Source organism: Pseudorasbora parva, chromosome 3 (assembly GCF_024679245.1).
Source record: "Pseudorasbora parva isolate DD20220531a chromosome 3, ASM2467924v1, whole genome shotgun sequence".
NCBI classification, from domain to species: Eukaryota; Metazoa; Chordata; class Actinopteri; order Cypriniformes; family Gobionidae; genus Pseudorasbora; species Pseudorasbora parva.
Genome location: NC_090174.1, coordinates 1290831 through 1308197, shown reverse-complemented (window position 1 = coordinate 1308197; position 17367 = coordinate 1290831). Strand labels below are relative to the sequence as shown.

Below are 17367 nucleotides of genomic sequence, written 5' to 3'. Positions count from 1 at the left end.
GTTTTCAATAAACGCACAAACAAATTTTACGTGGAGGTTGCAAAAACACACTAAAGGCTATATCTCCGCAACGCTTTATCGTATTCAAACCAAACTTGGTACATGTCATCACAAGCATGACCTGAAGCAACATGCAGCGTTTCGGCGCAGCGCCACCTACTGGTCCGGAGATACGAAAAATGCATATTTTGGCTTATAACTTCTGAACCGTTTATCCAAAAATCATAAAATTGGTCTCATTAGATTCAGGGCGTCATGCCGAGTCGACTGATATCCAATTTTACCATGTCGGCCATTTTGGATGTCGGCCATTTTGAATTATGTGCAAAAATGCTGTATTTTATGAACGCATGAACGGATTGTTACGAAACTTGGTATGGGTCATCACCACGATGCCCTGAAGTAGCCTGAGAAGTTTCGAAACAGCGCCACCTAGTGGAGAATTTTTTTTTTCAAACGCTTATAACTTTGGGTGTGGTTGACATATTTTGATGGGAGTGTGTTTTTTGGTCTCCTGAATCCTTGCCGACTCCAACGATACCAGACTTGCCAGGTTTCGGCATATGGTTTGCGCAGAGTTGTAATTTAGTGCTTAAAAAACATTTGCTGATATCTTCGAAACCGCTAGTCCGATCGAGACGAAACCAGCCTCAGAAGTTCGGAAACATAGGTCGATAGCTATACGCTAATGCCCAAATCTCAAAATATTGATAGTAAGGGGTAGTAAAATCCAATCAAAGTCAGGTGTCAGTCCTTTTTTACGTGTTTTTTCATATAAATGTCTATAACTCCAAAACAAAATGAGATATTTTCACCAAACTTGACACACATATGTATGGGCTCACTATGAGGACACATAAAAAAATTGGTGGGATTGTGCCTCTTGGTGGCGCTATAATAAAACAAAACATGAAATTCCCATTGACTTCAATGCAGTATTATGGTTTAAAATGCTAATGCTATAATTTAAGAATGCATTAGCGTATCGTTACAAAACTCGGTATGTGTCTTCCGCTCCATGTCCTGAAGATACTCAAAAAGTTTCGGGGTAGCGCCACCTTGTGGTCAAAAGTTGTAATAAAATGTACAGAAATGCGAATAACTTTTGATTAAATTAACCCATTGTAATGAAACTGGTCATAATACAGTCAATGGCTCATGCCGAGAACATGGATACCAATTGTGCCATATTTTGCAAACCTATCTGTCCTCCGTCTTGTTATTTGTTAAAAACCTACTTTTTCAAACTCATCCTAGACCGTTTGTCCGATTTTCACCAAAATTGATCCGTATCGTCTTCAGACCATGCTGACAAATACTTATGGATTTCGGATTGATAGACAAAACAGTTTTCATATACCACTGCAACAGAGTTGAGCCATGATGCAAAAATTACTCTTGAGGCTGTATCTCTGCAATGCTTTGACATATTGACACCAAACTTTGCATGTGTCATTGTCATCTCAATCTGACTAAACCACATCAGTTTCGTAACAGTGACACCTATTGGTCGAAAGTGATAAACCATTAAACCATTATTATTGACTGTATTTAAAATTTGACTGCTATTTTGCCTAAAATCAACTTAATAGGTCCTTAATGGCTCATTGTTGCAGTTGGCTTGAGACTTCCAGCCATGCTGGCATGTCTTGTCTTCTTCTTTGCGCTTGGCCCCGATAATGGCTGCTTGTTATTATTCTGCTTCTTCTTCCGCCATAGGAGTCTCTGGCAGCCCATAGAACCGTATGGTAAAAAGTTGTGAAATTTGGCACACTCATAGAGGCCAGTCTGAGCTGTCACTATAGCAAATTTGGTGCCTCTAACTCAATCCCTCTAGCGCCACCACCTGTCCAAAGTTTCACTCATATTTATGCTTATAACTTTTGACCCCTAAGGGCTAGAAACAAAATTCTTTTTTCATCGGATTCCTTGGCTCAAGCCGATTCGATTTCACCCTATGATGTCATTTTCCGGTATGCAAATTTTCCCGCCATTTTGAATTTTCTGAAAAACCTACTTTTTCGAACTCCTCCTAGGCCGTTGCTCCGATTTTCACGAAAATTGAAACAGATCATCTTCAGAGCATGTTGACAAAAAGTTATGGAATTCAAGTTGATTCGTCCAATCGTTTTCAATAAACGCACAAACAAATTTTACGTGGAGGTTGCAAAAACACACTAAAGGCTATATCTCCGCAACGCTTTATCGTATTCAAACCAACCTTGGTACATGTCATCACAAGCATGACTTGAAGCAACATGCAGCGTTTCGGCGCAGCGCCACCTACCTGTCCGGAGATACGAAAAATGCCTATTTTGGCTTATAACTTCTGAACCGTTTATCCAAAAATCATAAAATTGGTCTCATTAGATTCAGGGCGTCATGCCGAGTCGACTGATATCCAATTTTACCATGTCGGCCATTTTGGATGTCGGCCATTTTGAATTATGTGCAAAAATGCTGTATTTTATGAACGCATGAACAGATTGTTATGAAACTTGGTATGGGTCATCACCACGATGCCCTGAAGTAGCCTGAGAAGTTTCGAAACAGCGCCACCTAGTGGAGAATTTTTTTTTCAAACGCTTATAACTTTGGGTGTGGTTGACATATTTTGATGGGAGTGTGTTTTTTGGTCTCCTGAATCCTTGCCGACTCCAACGATACCAGACTTGCCAGGTTTCGGCATATGGTTTGCGCAGAGTTGTAATTTAGTGCTTAAAAAACATTTGCTGATATCTTCGAAACCGCTAGTCCGATCGAGACGAAACCAGCCTCAGAAGTTCGGAAACATAGGTCGATAGCTAAACGCTAATGCCCAAATCTCAAAATATTGATAGTAAGGGGTAGTAAAATCCAATCAAAGTCAGGTGTCAGTCATTTTTTACGTGTTTTTTCATATAAATGTCTATAACTCCAAAACAAAATGAAATATTTTCACCAAACTTGACACACATATGTATGGGCTCACTACGAGGACACATAAAAAAATTGGTGGGATTGTGCCTCTTGGTGGCGCTATAATAAAACAAAACATGAAATTCCCATTGACTTCAATGCAGTATTACGGTTTAAAATGCTAATGCTATAATTTAAGAATGCACTAGTGTATCATTACAAAACTCGGTATGTGTCTTCCGCTCTATGTCCCGAAGATATTCAAAAAGTTTCGGGGCAGCGCCACCTTGTGGTCAAAAGTTGTAATAAAATGTACAAAAATGCTAATAACTTTTGATTAAATTAGCCTATTGTAATGAGACTGGTCATAATACATTCATTGGCTCATGCCGAGAAGATAGATACCAATTTTGCCATATTTTGCAAACATATCTGTGCTCCATCTTGTTATTTGTTAAAAATCTACTTTTTCAAACTCATCCTAGACCGTTTGTCCGATTTTCACCAAAATTGATCCGTATCGTCTTCAGACCATGCTGACAAATACTTATGGATTTCGGATTGATAGACAAAACAGTTTTCATATACCACTGCAACAGAGTTGAGCCATGATGCAAAAATTACTCTTGAGGCTGTATCTCTGCAATGCTTTGACATATTGACACCAAACTTTGCATGTGTCATTGTCATCTCAATCTGACTAAACCACATCAGTTTCGTAACAGTGACACCTATTGGTCGAAAGTGATAAACCATTAAACCATTATTATTGACTGTATTTAAAATTTGACTGCTATTTTGCCTAAAATCAACTTAATAGGTCCTTAATGGCTCATTGTTGCAGTTGGCTTGAGACTTCCAGCCATGCTGGCATGTCTTGTCTTCTTCTTTGCGCTTGGCCCCGATAATGGCTGCTTGCAGCTATATTTATTATTCTGCTTCTTCTTCCGCCATAGGAGTCTCTGGCAGCCCATAGAACCGTATGGTAAAAAGTTGTGAAATTTGGCACACTCATAGAGGCCAGTCTGAGCTGTCACTATAGCAAATTTGGTGCCTCTAACTCAATCTCTCTAGCGCCACCACCTGTCCAAAGTTTCACTCATATTTATGCTTATAACTTTTGACCCCTAAGGGCTAGAAACAAAATTCTTTTTTCATCGGATTCCTTGGCTCAAGCCGATTCGATTTCACCCTATGATGTCATTTTCCGGTATGCAAATTTTCCCGCCATTTTGAATTTTCTGAAAAACCTACTTTTTCTAACTCCTCCTAGGCCGTTGCTCCGATTTTCATGAAAATTGAAACAGATCATCTTCATAGCATGCTGACAAAAAGTTATGGAATTTAAGTTGATTCGTCCAATCGTTTTCAATAAACGCACAAACAAATTTTACATAGAGGTTGCAAAAACACACTAAAGGCTATATCTCCACAACGCTTTATCGTATTCAAACCAAACTTGGTACATGTCATCACAAGCATGACCTGAAGCAACATGCAGCGTTTCGGCGCAGCGCCACCTACTGGTCCGGAGATACGAAAAATGCATATTTTGGCTTATAACTTCTGAACCGTTTATCCAAAAATCATAAAATTGGTCTCATTAGATTCAGGGCGTCATGCCGAGTCGACTGATATCCAATTTTACCATGTCGGCCATTTTGGATGTCGGCCATTTTGAATTATGTGCAAAAATGCTGTATTTTATGAACGCATGAACGGATTGTTACGAAACTTGGTATGGGTCATCACCACGATGCCCTGAAGTAGCCTGAGAAGTTTCGAAACAGCGCCACCTAGTGGATAATTCTTTTTTTTCAAACGCTTATAACTTTGGGTGTGAGTGAAAAATTTTGATGGGAGTAGCTTTTTTGGGCTCCTGAATCCTTGCCGAGTCCAACGATACAAGACATGCCCAGTTTCGGCATATGGTTTGCGCAGCGTTGTAATTTAGCGCTTAAAAAACATTTGCTGATATCTTCAAAACCGCTAGTCCGATCGAGACGAAACCAGCCTCAGAAGTTCGGAAACATAGGTCGATAGCCATACGCTAATGCCCAAATGTCAAAATATTGATAGTAAGGGGTAGTAAAATCCAATCAAAGTCAGGTGTCAGTCATTTTTTACGTGTTTTTTCATATAAATGTCTATAACTCCAAAACAAAATGAAATATTTTCACCAAACTTGACACACATATGTATGGGCTCACTACGAGGACACATAAAAAAATTGGTGGGATTGTGCCTCTTGGTGGCGCTATAATAAAACAAAACATGAAATTCCCATTGACTTCAATGCAGTATTACGGTTTAAAATGCTAATGCTATAATTTAAGAATGCACTAGTGTATCATTACAAAACTCGGTATGTGTCTTCCGCTCTATGTCCCGAAGATATTCAAAAAGTTTCGGGGCAGCGCCACCTTGTGGTCAAAAGTTGTAATAAAATGTACAAAAATGCTAATAACTTTTGATTAAATTAGCCTATTGTAATGAGACTGGTCATAATACATTCATTGGCTCATGCCGAGAAGATAGATACCAATTTTGCCATATTTTGCAAACATATCTGTGCTCCATCTTGTTATTTGTTAAAAATCTACTTTTTCAAACTCATCCTAGACCGTTTGTCCGATTTTCACCAAAATTGATCCGTATCGTCTTCAGACCATGCTGACAAATAGTTATGGATTTCGGATTGATAGACAAAACAGTTTTCATATACCACTGCAACAGAGTTGAGCCATGATGCAAAAATTACTCTTGAGGCTGTATCTCTGCAATGCTTTGACATATTGACACCAAACTTTGCATGTGTCATTGTCATCTCAATCTGACTAAACCACATCAGTTTCGTAACAGTGACACCTATTGGTCGAAAGTGATAAACCATTAAACCATTATTATTGACTGTATTTAAAATTTGACTGCTATTTTGCCTAAAATCAACTTAATAGGTCCTTAATGGCTCATTGTTGCAGTTGGCTTGAGACTTCCAGCCATGCTGGCATGTCTTGTCTTCTTCTTTGCGCTTGGCCCCGATAATGGCTGCTTGTTATCCTTGCTTCTATTTTTAATCTTTACACATGGTATTCTTATTTATATAAACGATATATATGTTGATACTACGGGGCCGTTGAATGCTTGAATCTGATGAACTGATGGCTGATGAACGCTCTGAGGTGTGCAATTATATTCTGGGAAACGCACAGCGAAAGTAGTTCCAGGCCGCTCTCCTGACCGCACTACAGTTCCAGATCACTCCGCATAGTTAACTGTAATAACGGACATTACAGGACTAAAAAAACAACAACTACATAAAGCAACTTAAAGGCTCTCTCTCTCGTTCTAATAACTTCATTAATAACTGCAGTAGATTGATATCAACGGTTTCGTAACTAGCAAAAGAGCCGTTGGATGAGACGCAGAAGAAATAGTCCTACTCACAATAGCGATTTAAGTACAAAAACCGGACGAATGCCTTTAAATATATCATCGGATCGATGTCTTGAGGTGTGCTAACCGCAGTATAAAGGTTCCTTCCTCACTGGAAACGCAAAACAAGACAGTGACGTCTCAGTTTGATGCTTTGCTAGCGATACTGGAGCCACATATTAAAAGAAGAAGACCACGAATTTCCGTGAATCAATTGATCCCAAACAGAGACTGGCAGTATGGATCCGATCTCTCTCACACACACACACACACACACACACACACACACACACACACACACACACACACACACACACACACACACACACACACACAGCTTTACAGAGACTTGATGTGCTATAATTATAGATGTGATATAATAATATTTGTAGTATTTTTGCTAGAATAATATCTATGGTGGCTCTGAGTTGTCAAAACGTCTCTTAAAATGTGTTTCTACAGATGTGAAAATGCAGAAAAATAACCTTTTTCGGAATTTTTTTTGACGTACGAAAGTTTCGGAGTCAGTGTGCAAGCGTGGTTGACATAACGTGAGGTCGGATTATTTTTTTTGATGTGTGTAAATTTCGCATGCGAATTACGGACTCAGTGTGCAAAGGCCTTAAGGGGAATAATCGTAAAGCCGAGCAGATCAGTTTGATTGTTGATTCATGCATGATAATCCCTACTTCACACGTGAGAAATCTTGGTGTGATTTTAGATCCACAATTAACATTTGAAGCACACATAAAACACATCTCCAAAACTGCATTTTTCCATCTGAGAAATATAGCTCGACTGAGACCTTTTCTCTCTTTTGCAGACACAGAAAAGCTTATACATGATTTTATTTAGCCTAGAAATCTAGACGCACCCTAGCGGCAGCAAATTTAATCTGCCCGCAAGTGTCGTCTAGGAACTCTCAATACCCATCTGAGCTGTATTCCTCAGAATCTGGACGGGCCAATCACATCGTGTTTAGAGTCGGCGGACGGGGCCATAATGACGACGGCCGAGTTGCGTTTGCGCTTCTAGTAAACACAGAAGCTGGCGAACGGCGGTCTTTCGAATCAGTTTTGACCGTGACTCTGGAAGACTTGAGTTCAGCTTTTCTCTGAGAAAAGAACAAAGAACGGCACTGAAGTCATTCTGAAGAAGGGAAGATGTGTTCGGAGTTTAGCCGACCGGATACGGTGAATGTTTAATCTGTCAGCGAGCTCTGCTTCACCTTCGTTGCTCTGGTTGGTGTAGCGCTATCCTATCGCGTGCAGAGGGAGTTTGAAAGACAACCGTTTATCCGCCCCTCGGATTGAGCTGTCAATGGTGAGTTTCCAGACCAAACATCTTGATGTGGGTCAGGCTTGTCAGGCTAGCCTTTATTACAACTAGGTTAGATTACTGTAATGCCTTATTCTCTGGTCTTCCAGCTAAATCGTTGAACAAGCTTCAGTATATTCAAAACTCTGCCGCTCGTGTGCTCACTCGTACTTCTCCTCGTGAACACATTACACCTGTTCTTTCACAATTGCACTGGCTTCCCATAAATATGAGAATTGATTTTAAAATTCTTATTTTAATGTTCAAGGCACTTCATGGGACTGCACCTGAGTATCTTTGCGACCTCATCAGTCCTTATACTCCATCACGCTCTCTTCGCTCTGCTGACTCTCTATCACTTTGTCAGCCTTCATGTAAGCTAAAGACCATGGGGGAAAGAGCCTTTTCATACAAAGCCCCAAAGCTATGGAATGAGCTTCCTCTGCCCATCAGAAATGCACCAACGCTGGGTCATTTTAAAAAGTTGATTAAGACACATTTGTTTAAAACGTTTTTTCTTTAATCATTTGTTGTATTGCTATGGTTGTATTATTGTTATTTTACTGTAGCGCTTTGGGTTTAAGAAAAGCGCATTATAAATAAAATGTATTATTATTATTATTAATAATTGACTCCGGGCCGTTGAATTATTCGAAAAATTGACTTGACCACATCGCCACCTCGGGTGTGCATTATTTTTCAAATAATTAAACGGCCCATCGTCAATTATTCCGTACTTCTTATGCATATGTTATCACTATTTTAATAAATTTCTATGTTAAGCACTTTGAATTGCCATTGTGTATGAAATGTGCTATATAAATAAACTTGCCGTGCATGTGCGTGTGTGTGTGTGTGTGTGTGTAGCTAAAATGACCCCGGCCAAACAGTCTCAGCTGAGGAACTTCCTGTCAAAGAGACAGACTCCACCGGTGCGCTCCACAGCTCCAGGTACGTTGAACACGCGTGTGCTCCTCTACATGTGTCTCGTATTTGGTGCTGGATAGCATCTCATAATGTCATCTAGATTATGTAATCACATTCCCAAAATAAAGGAAATTGTCAGACTAGAACTGACTACATATTATTCACATAATGGCAAAAAATGCCTTTCTTACTTAGTATTTTTGTCTTAGTCTTTCTAGTCAAAGTATATACAAATTCTTATATTAAGAAACATTTACAAGACAAGTAAAAATTATCTTGTTTTGGGAGAAAATAACTTAAAAAGAAGAGAGTTTTTGCTTAAATTAAGCAAAATAATCTTCCAGTGGGGTATGCTCAATAATCTTGTTTTCTGTTTGAATTAAGATTATTTTTCTTACCCCATTGGCAGATTATTTTTGCTTATTTTAAGTAGAAGTCCGAGTCCGTTTTGTAAAATGGTTTTGAATAGCACTTACCGTACCTTCTAATTATTGTTCTGGTTCTAACCATGTATTCACCGTGATCTCTCCGTGTCTCAGCCAACCTGTCGCGGTCGGCCTTCCTGTCTCCTCAGTTCTATGAGGATCTGGATGAGGAGAGCTCCAGCTCGTCTCTGTCTCAGCCTCTGGAGCCCGAGGACCGGCTGGCGATGGCGGAGGAGGAGGACGAGCTGGAGCCCGCGGTCCCGGTTCTGGAGCTCCCGGTCCCGAGACATCCCGCTGTGGTCCGAACTCCCTCCATACAGCCGGGCTTCGGCATGCAGACCAGCTTGTTCAGCAGAGTCCAGAGCGGCCCCGTCATGAGCGCCGGTGAGGCTCGCGGTCATCAAAACACACATAAAATACCTGTTCACTGCAAAAAAAGTCTAAAAAAAGTCTTGTTTCTAGTCTAAATATCTAACAAATCTTAAATCAAGATGCATTTACTAGATAAATAAAACATTTTTTTTTTTATTGTTGTTGCAAATAAAATGAAAATTATTTTTTGCTTAAAACAGGCAAAATGATCTGCCAATGGGGTGAGGAGAAACATAATCTTGTTTCTGATTGAAATCTTGTTTTTTGTTTCCGTCCCAAACAGAAATAAGATTATTTTTCTCCTCACCCCATTGGCAGATAATTTTGCCTGTTTTAAGCAAAAACTCACTTCATTTTTATATTTTTGCCCAGAAAACAAGAATAAATATCTTATGTCAATTTACTGATCAAGTAAATGCATCTTGATTTAAGAATTTTTAGATATTTGGACTGGAAACGAGACAAAAATACTAAATAAGAGCATTTTTTGCAGTGTTCTTGGTCGTTTATTGTCTCTTGAATGCGTTGCAGCTCCGAAGATAAACATGGACAGTGCCGACAGCACAATGCTAGCCACAAAAACAGTGAAGCACGGAGCTCCGCCCACAGAGAAGGCCACGCCCACTACAGTCCCCGCCCCTCAGGCTGCAGGAAGAGCCGCCCTCAACAGACACATGACCAGCCAGAAACCAGGTACAAACAAACGTTTACCAGCCAGCGTTATGCTGCGTTCCAGGCAGGTTTTTAAACCTATAAGTTATGACCCCAAACCCCGACCCACGACTCCAAACCCCGACCCACGACCCCAAACCCCGACCCACGACTCCAAACCCCGACCCACGACTCCAAACCCCGACCCACGACTCCAACCCCCGACCCACGACTCCAAACCCCGACCCACGACCCCAAACCCCGACCCACGACTCCAAACCCCCGACCCACGACTCCAAACCCCGACCCACGACTCCAAACCCCGACCCACGACTCCAAACCCCGACCCACGACCCCAAACCCCGACCCACGACCCCAAACCCCGACCCACGACCCCAAACCCCGACTCACGACCCCAAACCCCGACCCACGACCCCACACCCCGACCCACGACCCCAAACCCCGACCCACGACCCCAAACCCCGACTCACGACTCCAAACCCCGACCCACGACTCCAAACCCCGACTCACGACTCCAAACCCCGACCCACGACTCCAAACCCCGACCCACGACTCCAAACCCCGACCCCGACTCCAAACCCCGACCCCGACTCCAAACCCCCGACCCACGACTCCAAACCCCGACCCCGACTCCAAACCCCGACTCACGACTCCAAACCCCGACCCACGACTCCAAACCCCGACTCACGACTCCAAACCCCGACTCACGACTCCAAACCCCGACCCCGACTCCAAACCCCCGACCCACGACTCCAAACCCCGACTCACGACTCCAAACCCCGACTCACGACTCCAAACCCCGACCCCGACTCCAAACCCCGACTCACGACTCCAAACCCCGACTCACGACTCCAAACCCCGACCCCGACTCCAAACCCCGACTCACGACTCCAAACCCCGACTCACGACTCCAAACCCCGACCCCGACTCCAAACCCCCGACCCACGACTCCAAACCCCGACCCCGACTCCAAACCCCGACTCACGACTCCAAACCCCGACTCACGACTCCAAACCCCGACTCACGACTCCAAACCCCGACCCCGACTCCAAACCCCCGACCCACGACTCCAAACCCCGACCCCGACTCCAAACCCCGACTCACGACTCCAAACCCCGACTCACGACTCCAAACCCCGACCCACGACTCCAAACCCCGACCCACGACTCCAAACCCCGACCCACGACTCCAAACCCCGACCCACGACTCCAAACCCCGACTCACGACTCCAAACCCCGACTCACGACTCCAAACCCCGACTCACGACTCCAAACCCCGACTCCAAACCCCGACTCACGACTCCAAACCCCGACTCACGACTCCAAACCCCGACTCACGACTCCAAACCCCGACTCACGACTCCAAACCCCGACTCACGACTCCAAACCCCCGACCCCGACTCCAAACCCCGACCCACGACTCCAAACCCCGACTCACGACTCCAAACCCCGACTCACGACTCCAAACCCCGACCCCGACTCCAAACACGTGAGAAAAATAATCTTATTTCTGATTGAAATCTTGTTTCTTGTTTCCAAACAGAAATGAGAGTATTTTTCTCACCCCATTGGCAGATCATTTTGCCTGTTTTAAGCAACGACTGATTGAAAAGAATTGAAAAGCTCACATTTTTATATTTTTCCCCAGAAAACAAGCAAAAATATCTTGTGATTTTACTTATCTAGTAAATGCATCTTGATTTTAGAATATTTAGATATCTGGACTGGAAACAAGACAAAAATACTAAATAAGAAGAGCAATTTATTCTTGCACTCAATGGACTGAAAATTAGCTAACGCTAGAAAAGCTGCTGATAATGCATAGCATTTGCGGATAAATAACTTTAGAGCAATACCTTATTTTAATAAACGATTAGGTTTCCAATGTATGACTTCCATGAACACGCATCCTTAGCACGCATCCATTGTTGTTTCGCGGGTTATGTGACGTCAGAATTTGTAACTGGGAGAACATCGATCTAGTTCGATTTCACAGGTTTAACGCCCGTTCTGGTGAACTTTCACGCGTTGAAGGTCAGAAAAACACAGGTTGCGGGTTTGCCTGGAACACAACATAAGAATACACACTTCAGATTTTCATTTTAACATCTTTAATCTGATCAGAAGTCTTTATGATGCATTTCCATCAGATATCTGTTTATTAGTGTAAGTGCTTCTGTTTACACTAGGGGGCGACAGATGTCATATAACACTGCAAAAAATGCATTTCTTAGTATTTTTGTCTCGTTTCTAGTCTAAATATCTAAATATTCTTACATTAACAAACATTGACTAGACAAGTAAAAAAAATTATTGTCTTGTTTTGGGAAAACATATCTCAAAATTAGAGAGTTTTTGCTTAAAATAAGATAAATAATCTGCCAATGAGTGAGATAAATAATCTTGTTTTCCGTTTGAATTAAGATTATTTTTCTCACCCCATTGGCAGATTATTTCTCTTATTTAAATCAAAAACTCTCTTAATTTTTAGTTATTTCTTCCCAAAACAAGACAATTACTTTTGCTTGTCTAGTAAATACTTCTTGTTGTAAGAATTTTTAGATGTTTGAACTAAAACAAGACGAAGTAAAAAAAGTGCAGATCTGAACTGTTAAACCGACATGTTTTCCCTTCAATTTACTGTTATAATACACTACAGAACACACAAAACCAGTCATAAGGGTACATTTTTGAGATTTATACGTCATCTGAAAGCTGAATAAATAATATCTACTATGGTTTCTTAGGTTAGGACAATATTTGGAAATCTGAGGGTGCAAAAAATCGAAATATTGAGACAATCTCCTTTAAAGTTGTCCATATGAAGTCCTCAGCAACGGATATTATTACTAATAATACATTTTTTATATATTTAGGGTAGAAAAATAAATGTTTACAAACGTTTTACAGAAGTATTACAGAAATATATTGATTGATGTTTTGTTTTAATAGATAAAAGTAAAAGTGCAATATGATCATGAATTTAAGCTTTTTACACTTCTATGTATCTCTTTAAATCCAACTCATAACGTTGGTTTAGTAAAACACCATTGAGTGTTTAATCTGAGCTGACGTTATCCAGTACGATGTAGTCACAATTGAGGAACATTAGATGTATTGCATCATTGACTCCATGTGACATGCACTATATCACCAAAAGTATTGTGCCGCTCCTCCAGATCCCTGAGTTCAGGTGTTCAGTCTCTTCATGTCCACAGGTGTATAACTCCAGCTCTCGGCCTGCAGACGCTTCTACACACATTAGTGAAAGAATGGGTCGCTCTCAGGAGCTCAGTGAACTCAAGCGTGGGGCCGTGATAGGCTGACACCTGTGCAATAAGGCCATTCCTGACATTTCCTCACTACTGGGGGGCGATGTCCCCGGCAGTGGCTCAGTGGTTCATGTAGATTGTCCACCAACGAAAGGTTGGTGGTTCGATCCCCGGTTCCACCTGACCAAGTGTCGAGGTGTCCTTGAGCAAGACACACATAAATGTAGTCCATTTACTAAATATATATGTTAGTGGGATTATGACAAAGTGGAAGCCATTGGGAACAACAGCAACTCAGCTCTTAAATCCCAGAGCGGGGTCAGCGCAAGCTGAGGGTCACAGTGCGCAGAAGTCTCCAACTTTCTGCAGAGTCAACAGCTCCAGACCTCCAGACTTCTTTGGCCTTCAAATGAGCTCAAGAACAGCGTAGAGAGCTTCAAGGAATGGGTTTCCATGGCCAAGCAGCTCATCCAAGCCTTACATCACCAAGAGCAATGCAAAGCGTGGGATGCAGTGGAGTAAAGCAGCCGCCACTGGACTCTAGAGCAGTGTGACGTGTTCTCTGAGCGACCAATCACGCTTCAGTCTGACAATCCCATGGACGAGTCTGGGTTTAGCGGTTGCCAGGAGAACGGGACTCGGCTGACTGCATTGTGCCAAGTGTAAAGTTTGGTGGAGGGGTTATTATGGGGTGGGGATGTTTTTCTGAGGTTGGGCTTAGCCTCTTAGTTCCAGTGAAAGGAACTCTTAATGCTTCACCGAGACATTTTGGACAATTTCATGCTCCCATCTTTGTGGGATCAGTTTGTGGACGGCCCCTTCCTGTCCCAGCATGACTGCGCTCCAGTGCACAAAGCGTCGCTCCATAAAGACATGGATGAGGAGTTTGGTGTGGAGGAACTGGACTGGCCTGCACAGAGTCCTGAGCTCAACCCGATAGAACAGCTTTGGGATGAATTAGAGATGAGACTGAGAGCCAGGCCTTCTCGTCCAACATCAGTGCCTGACCTCACAAATGAGCTTCTAGAAGAATGGGCAAAAATCCCCATAAACACACTCCTAAACCTTGAGGAAAGCCTTCCCAGAAGAGCTGGAGCTGTTAGAGAGGGTGGACTGACTCCATATTAAACCCCACGGGTTAACAATGGGATGGTATTAAAGCTCATGTGTAAAGGCAGGCGTCACAACACTTTTGGCAATCTAGTGTCTCTATTAATACAAGCTCATAAAATCAGTTTAGTAAAGCACCATTGAGTGTTTAATCTGAGCTTTATGTATCATCATTTGGGTCGTTCGTTGTGTTGTATCATTGACAGCATTATATAACAATAACTGGTAAATTAAGTTATTATTGACTGTTCCTGCGCTCACATTGAAGGCTGTGGAACACGTGCACACAGAGTTGATCAGAAATGTGACTGTATTAATTTAACATCAGCGTATGCTTTCACGAGCACATCTGAGTGTGTTTGTCATTTGCAGGAGCCTCTTTGACCGAGTCCACGCTCAAGACGGTTCCTCAGGTGGTGAATGTGCAGGAGCTGAAGGATAAAGGGCCGCCCATACCGGTGTCCACCGTCATCAGGTGAGAGGGGGATTATGGGGTAGATTTATTGTCTTCACACTATGGGTGTAACGGTACACGCATTCGTACTGAACCATTTCGGTACAGGGCTTCCAGTACGGTACACGTGTGTCTTTAACAGTTTAAGAGTTAGTTCCCCCAAAAATGAAATCGACATCATTAACTCCTCCCCCTAATGTCGCTCCACACCCGTAAGACCTCCGTTCATCTTCACACACAGTTTAAGATATTTTATATTTAGTCCGAGAGCGTATGCAAGTGTATGCACACTATACTGTCCATGTCCAGAAAGGGAATAAAAACATCATCACAGTAGTCCATATGAGACATCAGTGGGTTAAAGGTGCACTATGTAGTATTTCTGCAGTAAAATATCCAAAAACCACTAGGCCGGTGTTATATATTTTGTTCAGTTGAGTACCTACAATATCCCAGATGTTTCCAACTATTTGTAAATTGTGAGAAAATTGCTATTTTAACTGAGGACAGGGACGTTGCAGCATTGCATTTGAGAGAGTCGCCTGTCAATCGCGTCATATCTGCGTTACCCTCGGTTTCGGCTTTTATTTGGCAGGAGCGCTTTACTCTTAGCAGTGTGAACAACTGAACGCACGGAGTAACGTCATAACATCGTTTTGAACACACTTAAATGTATCTAATATGATAAACAGAGCTCCATTACCTCAAAATCATAACCGGAAGAGCGGATCTGTGCAGGCGCCCGGCAAATGAGTCCCGTCCCGTCATAATAAAAGTCCCGGTATTCGCAAGGCGGGTATTTGTTTAACAATCGCTCCAGCAGCTTTGCTCAGGTCCATAACACTCGGTCCTGCTCTGCTTTAGACTACAGTAACGTTAATAACCGCATGCATGAACGTGATTTCTGCCCGAGTCCTATTTTTCACCGGCTGTGATGAGAAGACCACATCTCCCAAGATACTGCGCTCACACTTTGCGTCATCAAACTACGCATTTGTTTTGCATAGGCGCCCTCCAGTGGACAAAAGCTGCATAGTGCACCTTTAATTAGAGTCTCTTGAAGCATCCAAAATACATTTGGGTCCAAAAATAACAAAAACTACGACTTTATTCAGCATTGGCTTCTCTTCCGGGTTTGTTTGTGTGCGCAGTCACGAACGAGAATTGAAAACAAACACGTTTAATGTGGCGTGACTGATCACTGTATAGACGAGTGAACTTGATCGTCATAATCAATGAATAAACATGAATGAGCATCTGAAGCTGCGTTGAGGAAACATAATAACTGAAGCGCATCATATGAAGTGTAATCGCTCAATCAATGTCTCAACGGCGGAGAGACGTCAATAAAACAGCTGGAGAACAATGAGCATCACATTTACCTCAGAAGTCCTTCAGTGTCTACAGCTGAGAGTTCACCAGAGAAATCAACTCTATACCTCAATACAGGGCTATCCAAATCTTACCCTGGAGGGCCAATGCGGTGCAGAGTTTAGCTCCAACCCTTATCAAACACACCTGAACATGCCAATCAATGTCTTAAGGATCATTAGAAATATATATATTTCATTATATATTATATAGATATTCATTATATTAGCCTATATATCCATTATATTAGCCTATATATTCACTATATTAGCCTATATATTCATTATATTAGCCTATATATCCATTATATTAGCCTATATATTCACTATATTAGCCTATATATTCATTATATTAGCCTATATATTCACTATATTAGCCTATATATTCATTATATTAGCCTATATATCCATTATATTAGCCTATATATTCATTATATTAGCCTATATATCCATTATATTAGCCTATATATCCATTATATTAGCCTATATATTCACTATATTAGCCTATATCTTCACTATATTAGCCTATATCTTCACTATATTAGCCTATATATCCATTATATTAGCCTATATATTCATTATATTAGCCTATATATTCACTATATTAGCCTATATATTCACTATATTAGCCTATATATTCATTATATTAGCCTATATATCCATTATATTAGCCTATATATTCACTATATTAGCCTATATATTCACTATATTAGCCTATATATTCACTATATTAGCCTATATATTCACTATATTAGCCTATATATTCATTATATTAGCCTATATATTCACTATATTAGCCTATATATCCATTATATTAGCCTATATATTCATTATATTAGCCTATATATCCATTATATTAGCCTATATATTCATTATATTAGCCTATATATTCATTATATTAGCCTATATATTCACTATATTAGCCTATATATCCATTATATTAGCCTATATATTCATTATATTAGCCTATATATCCATTATATTAGCCTATATATTCACTATATTAGCCTATATATTCACTATATTAGCCCATATATCCATTATATTAGCCTATATATTCACTATATTAGCCTATATATCCACTATATTAGCCTATATATTCATTATATTAGCCTA

The 17367-nt window shown here is 41.2% G+C and overlaps 1 protein-coding gene across 1 annotated transcript in view; it reads left to right on the top strand.

Annotated features, from left to right (window-relative positions):
• nup214 (nucleoporin 214) overlaps positions 1–17367 on the top strand; it is a 153016-nt gene that overhangs the window by 97430 nt on the left and 38219 nt on the right. Inside the window, exons 21-24 of the mRNA XM_067437547.1 lie at positions 8518–8601; positions 9117–9386; positions 9906–10067; positions 14800–14902. Of these exons, the coding sequence (XP_067293648.1) occupies positions 8518–8601; positions 9117–9386; positions 9906–10067; positions 14800–14902 (619 nt within the window). The remainder of the gene's footprint in view (positions 1–8517; positions 8602–9116; positions 9387–9905; positions 10068–14799; positions 14903–17367) is intronic.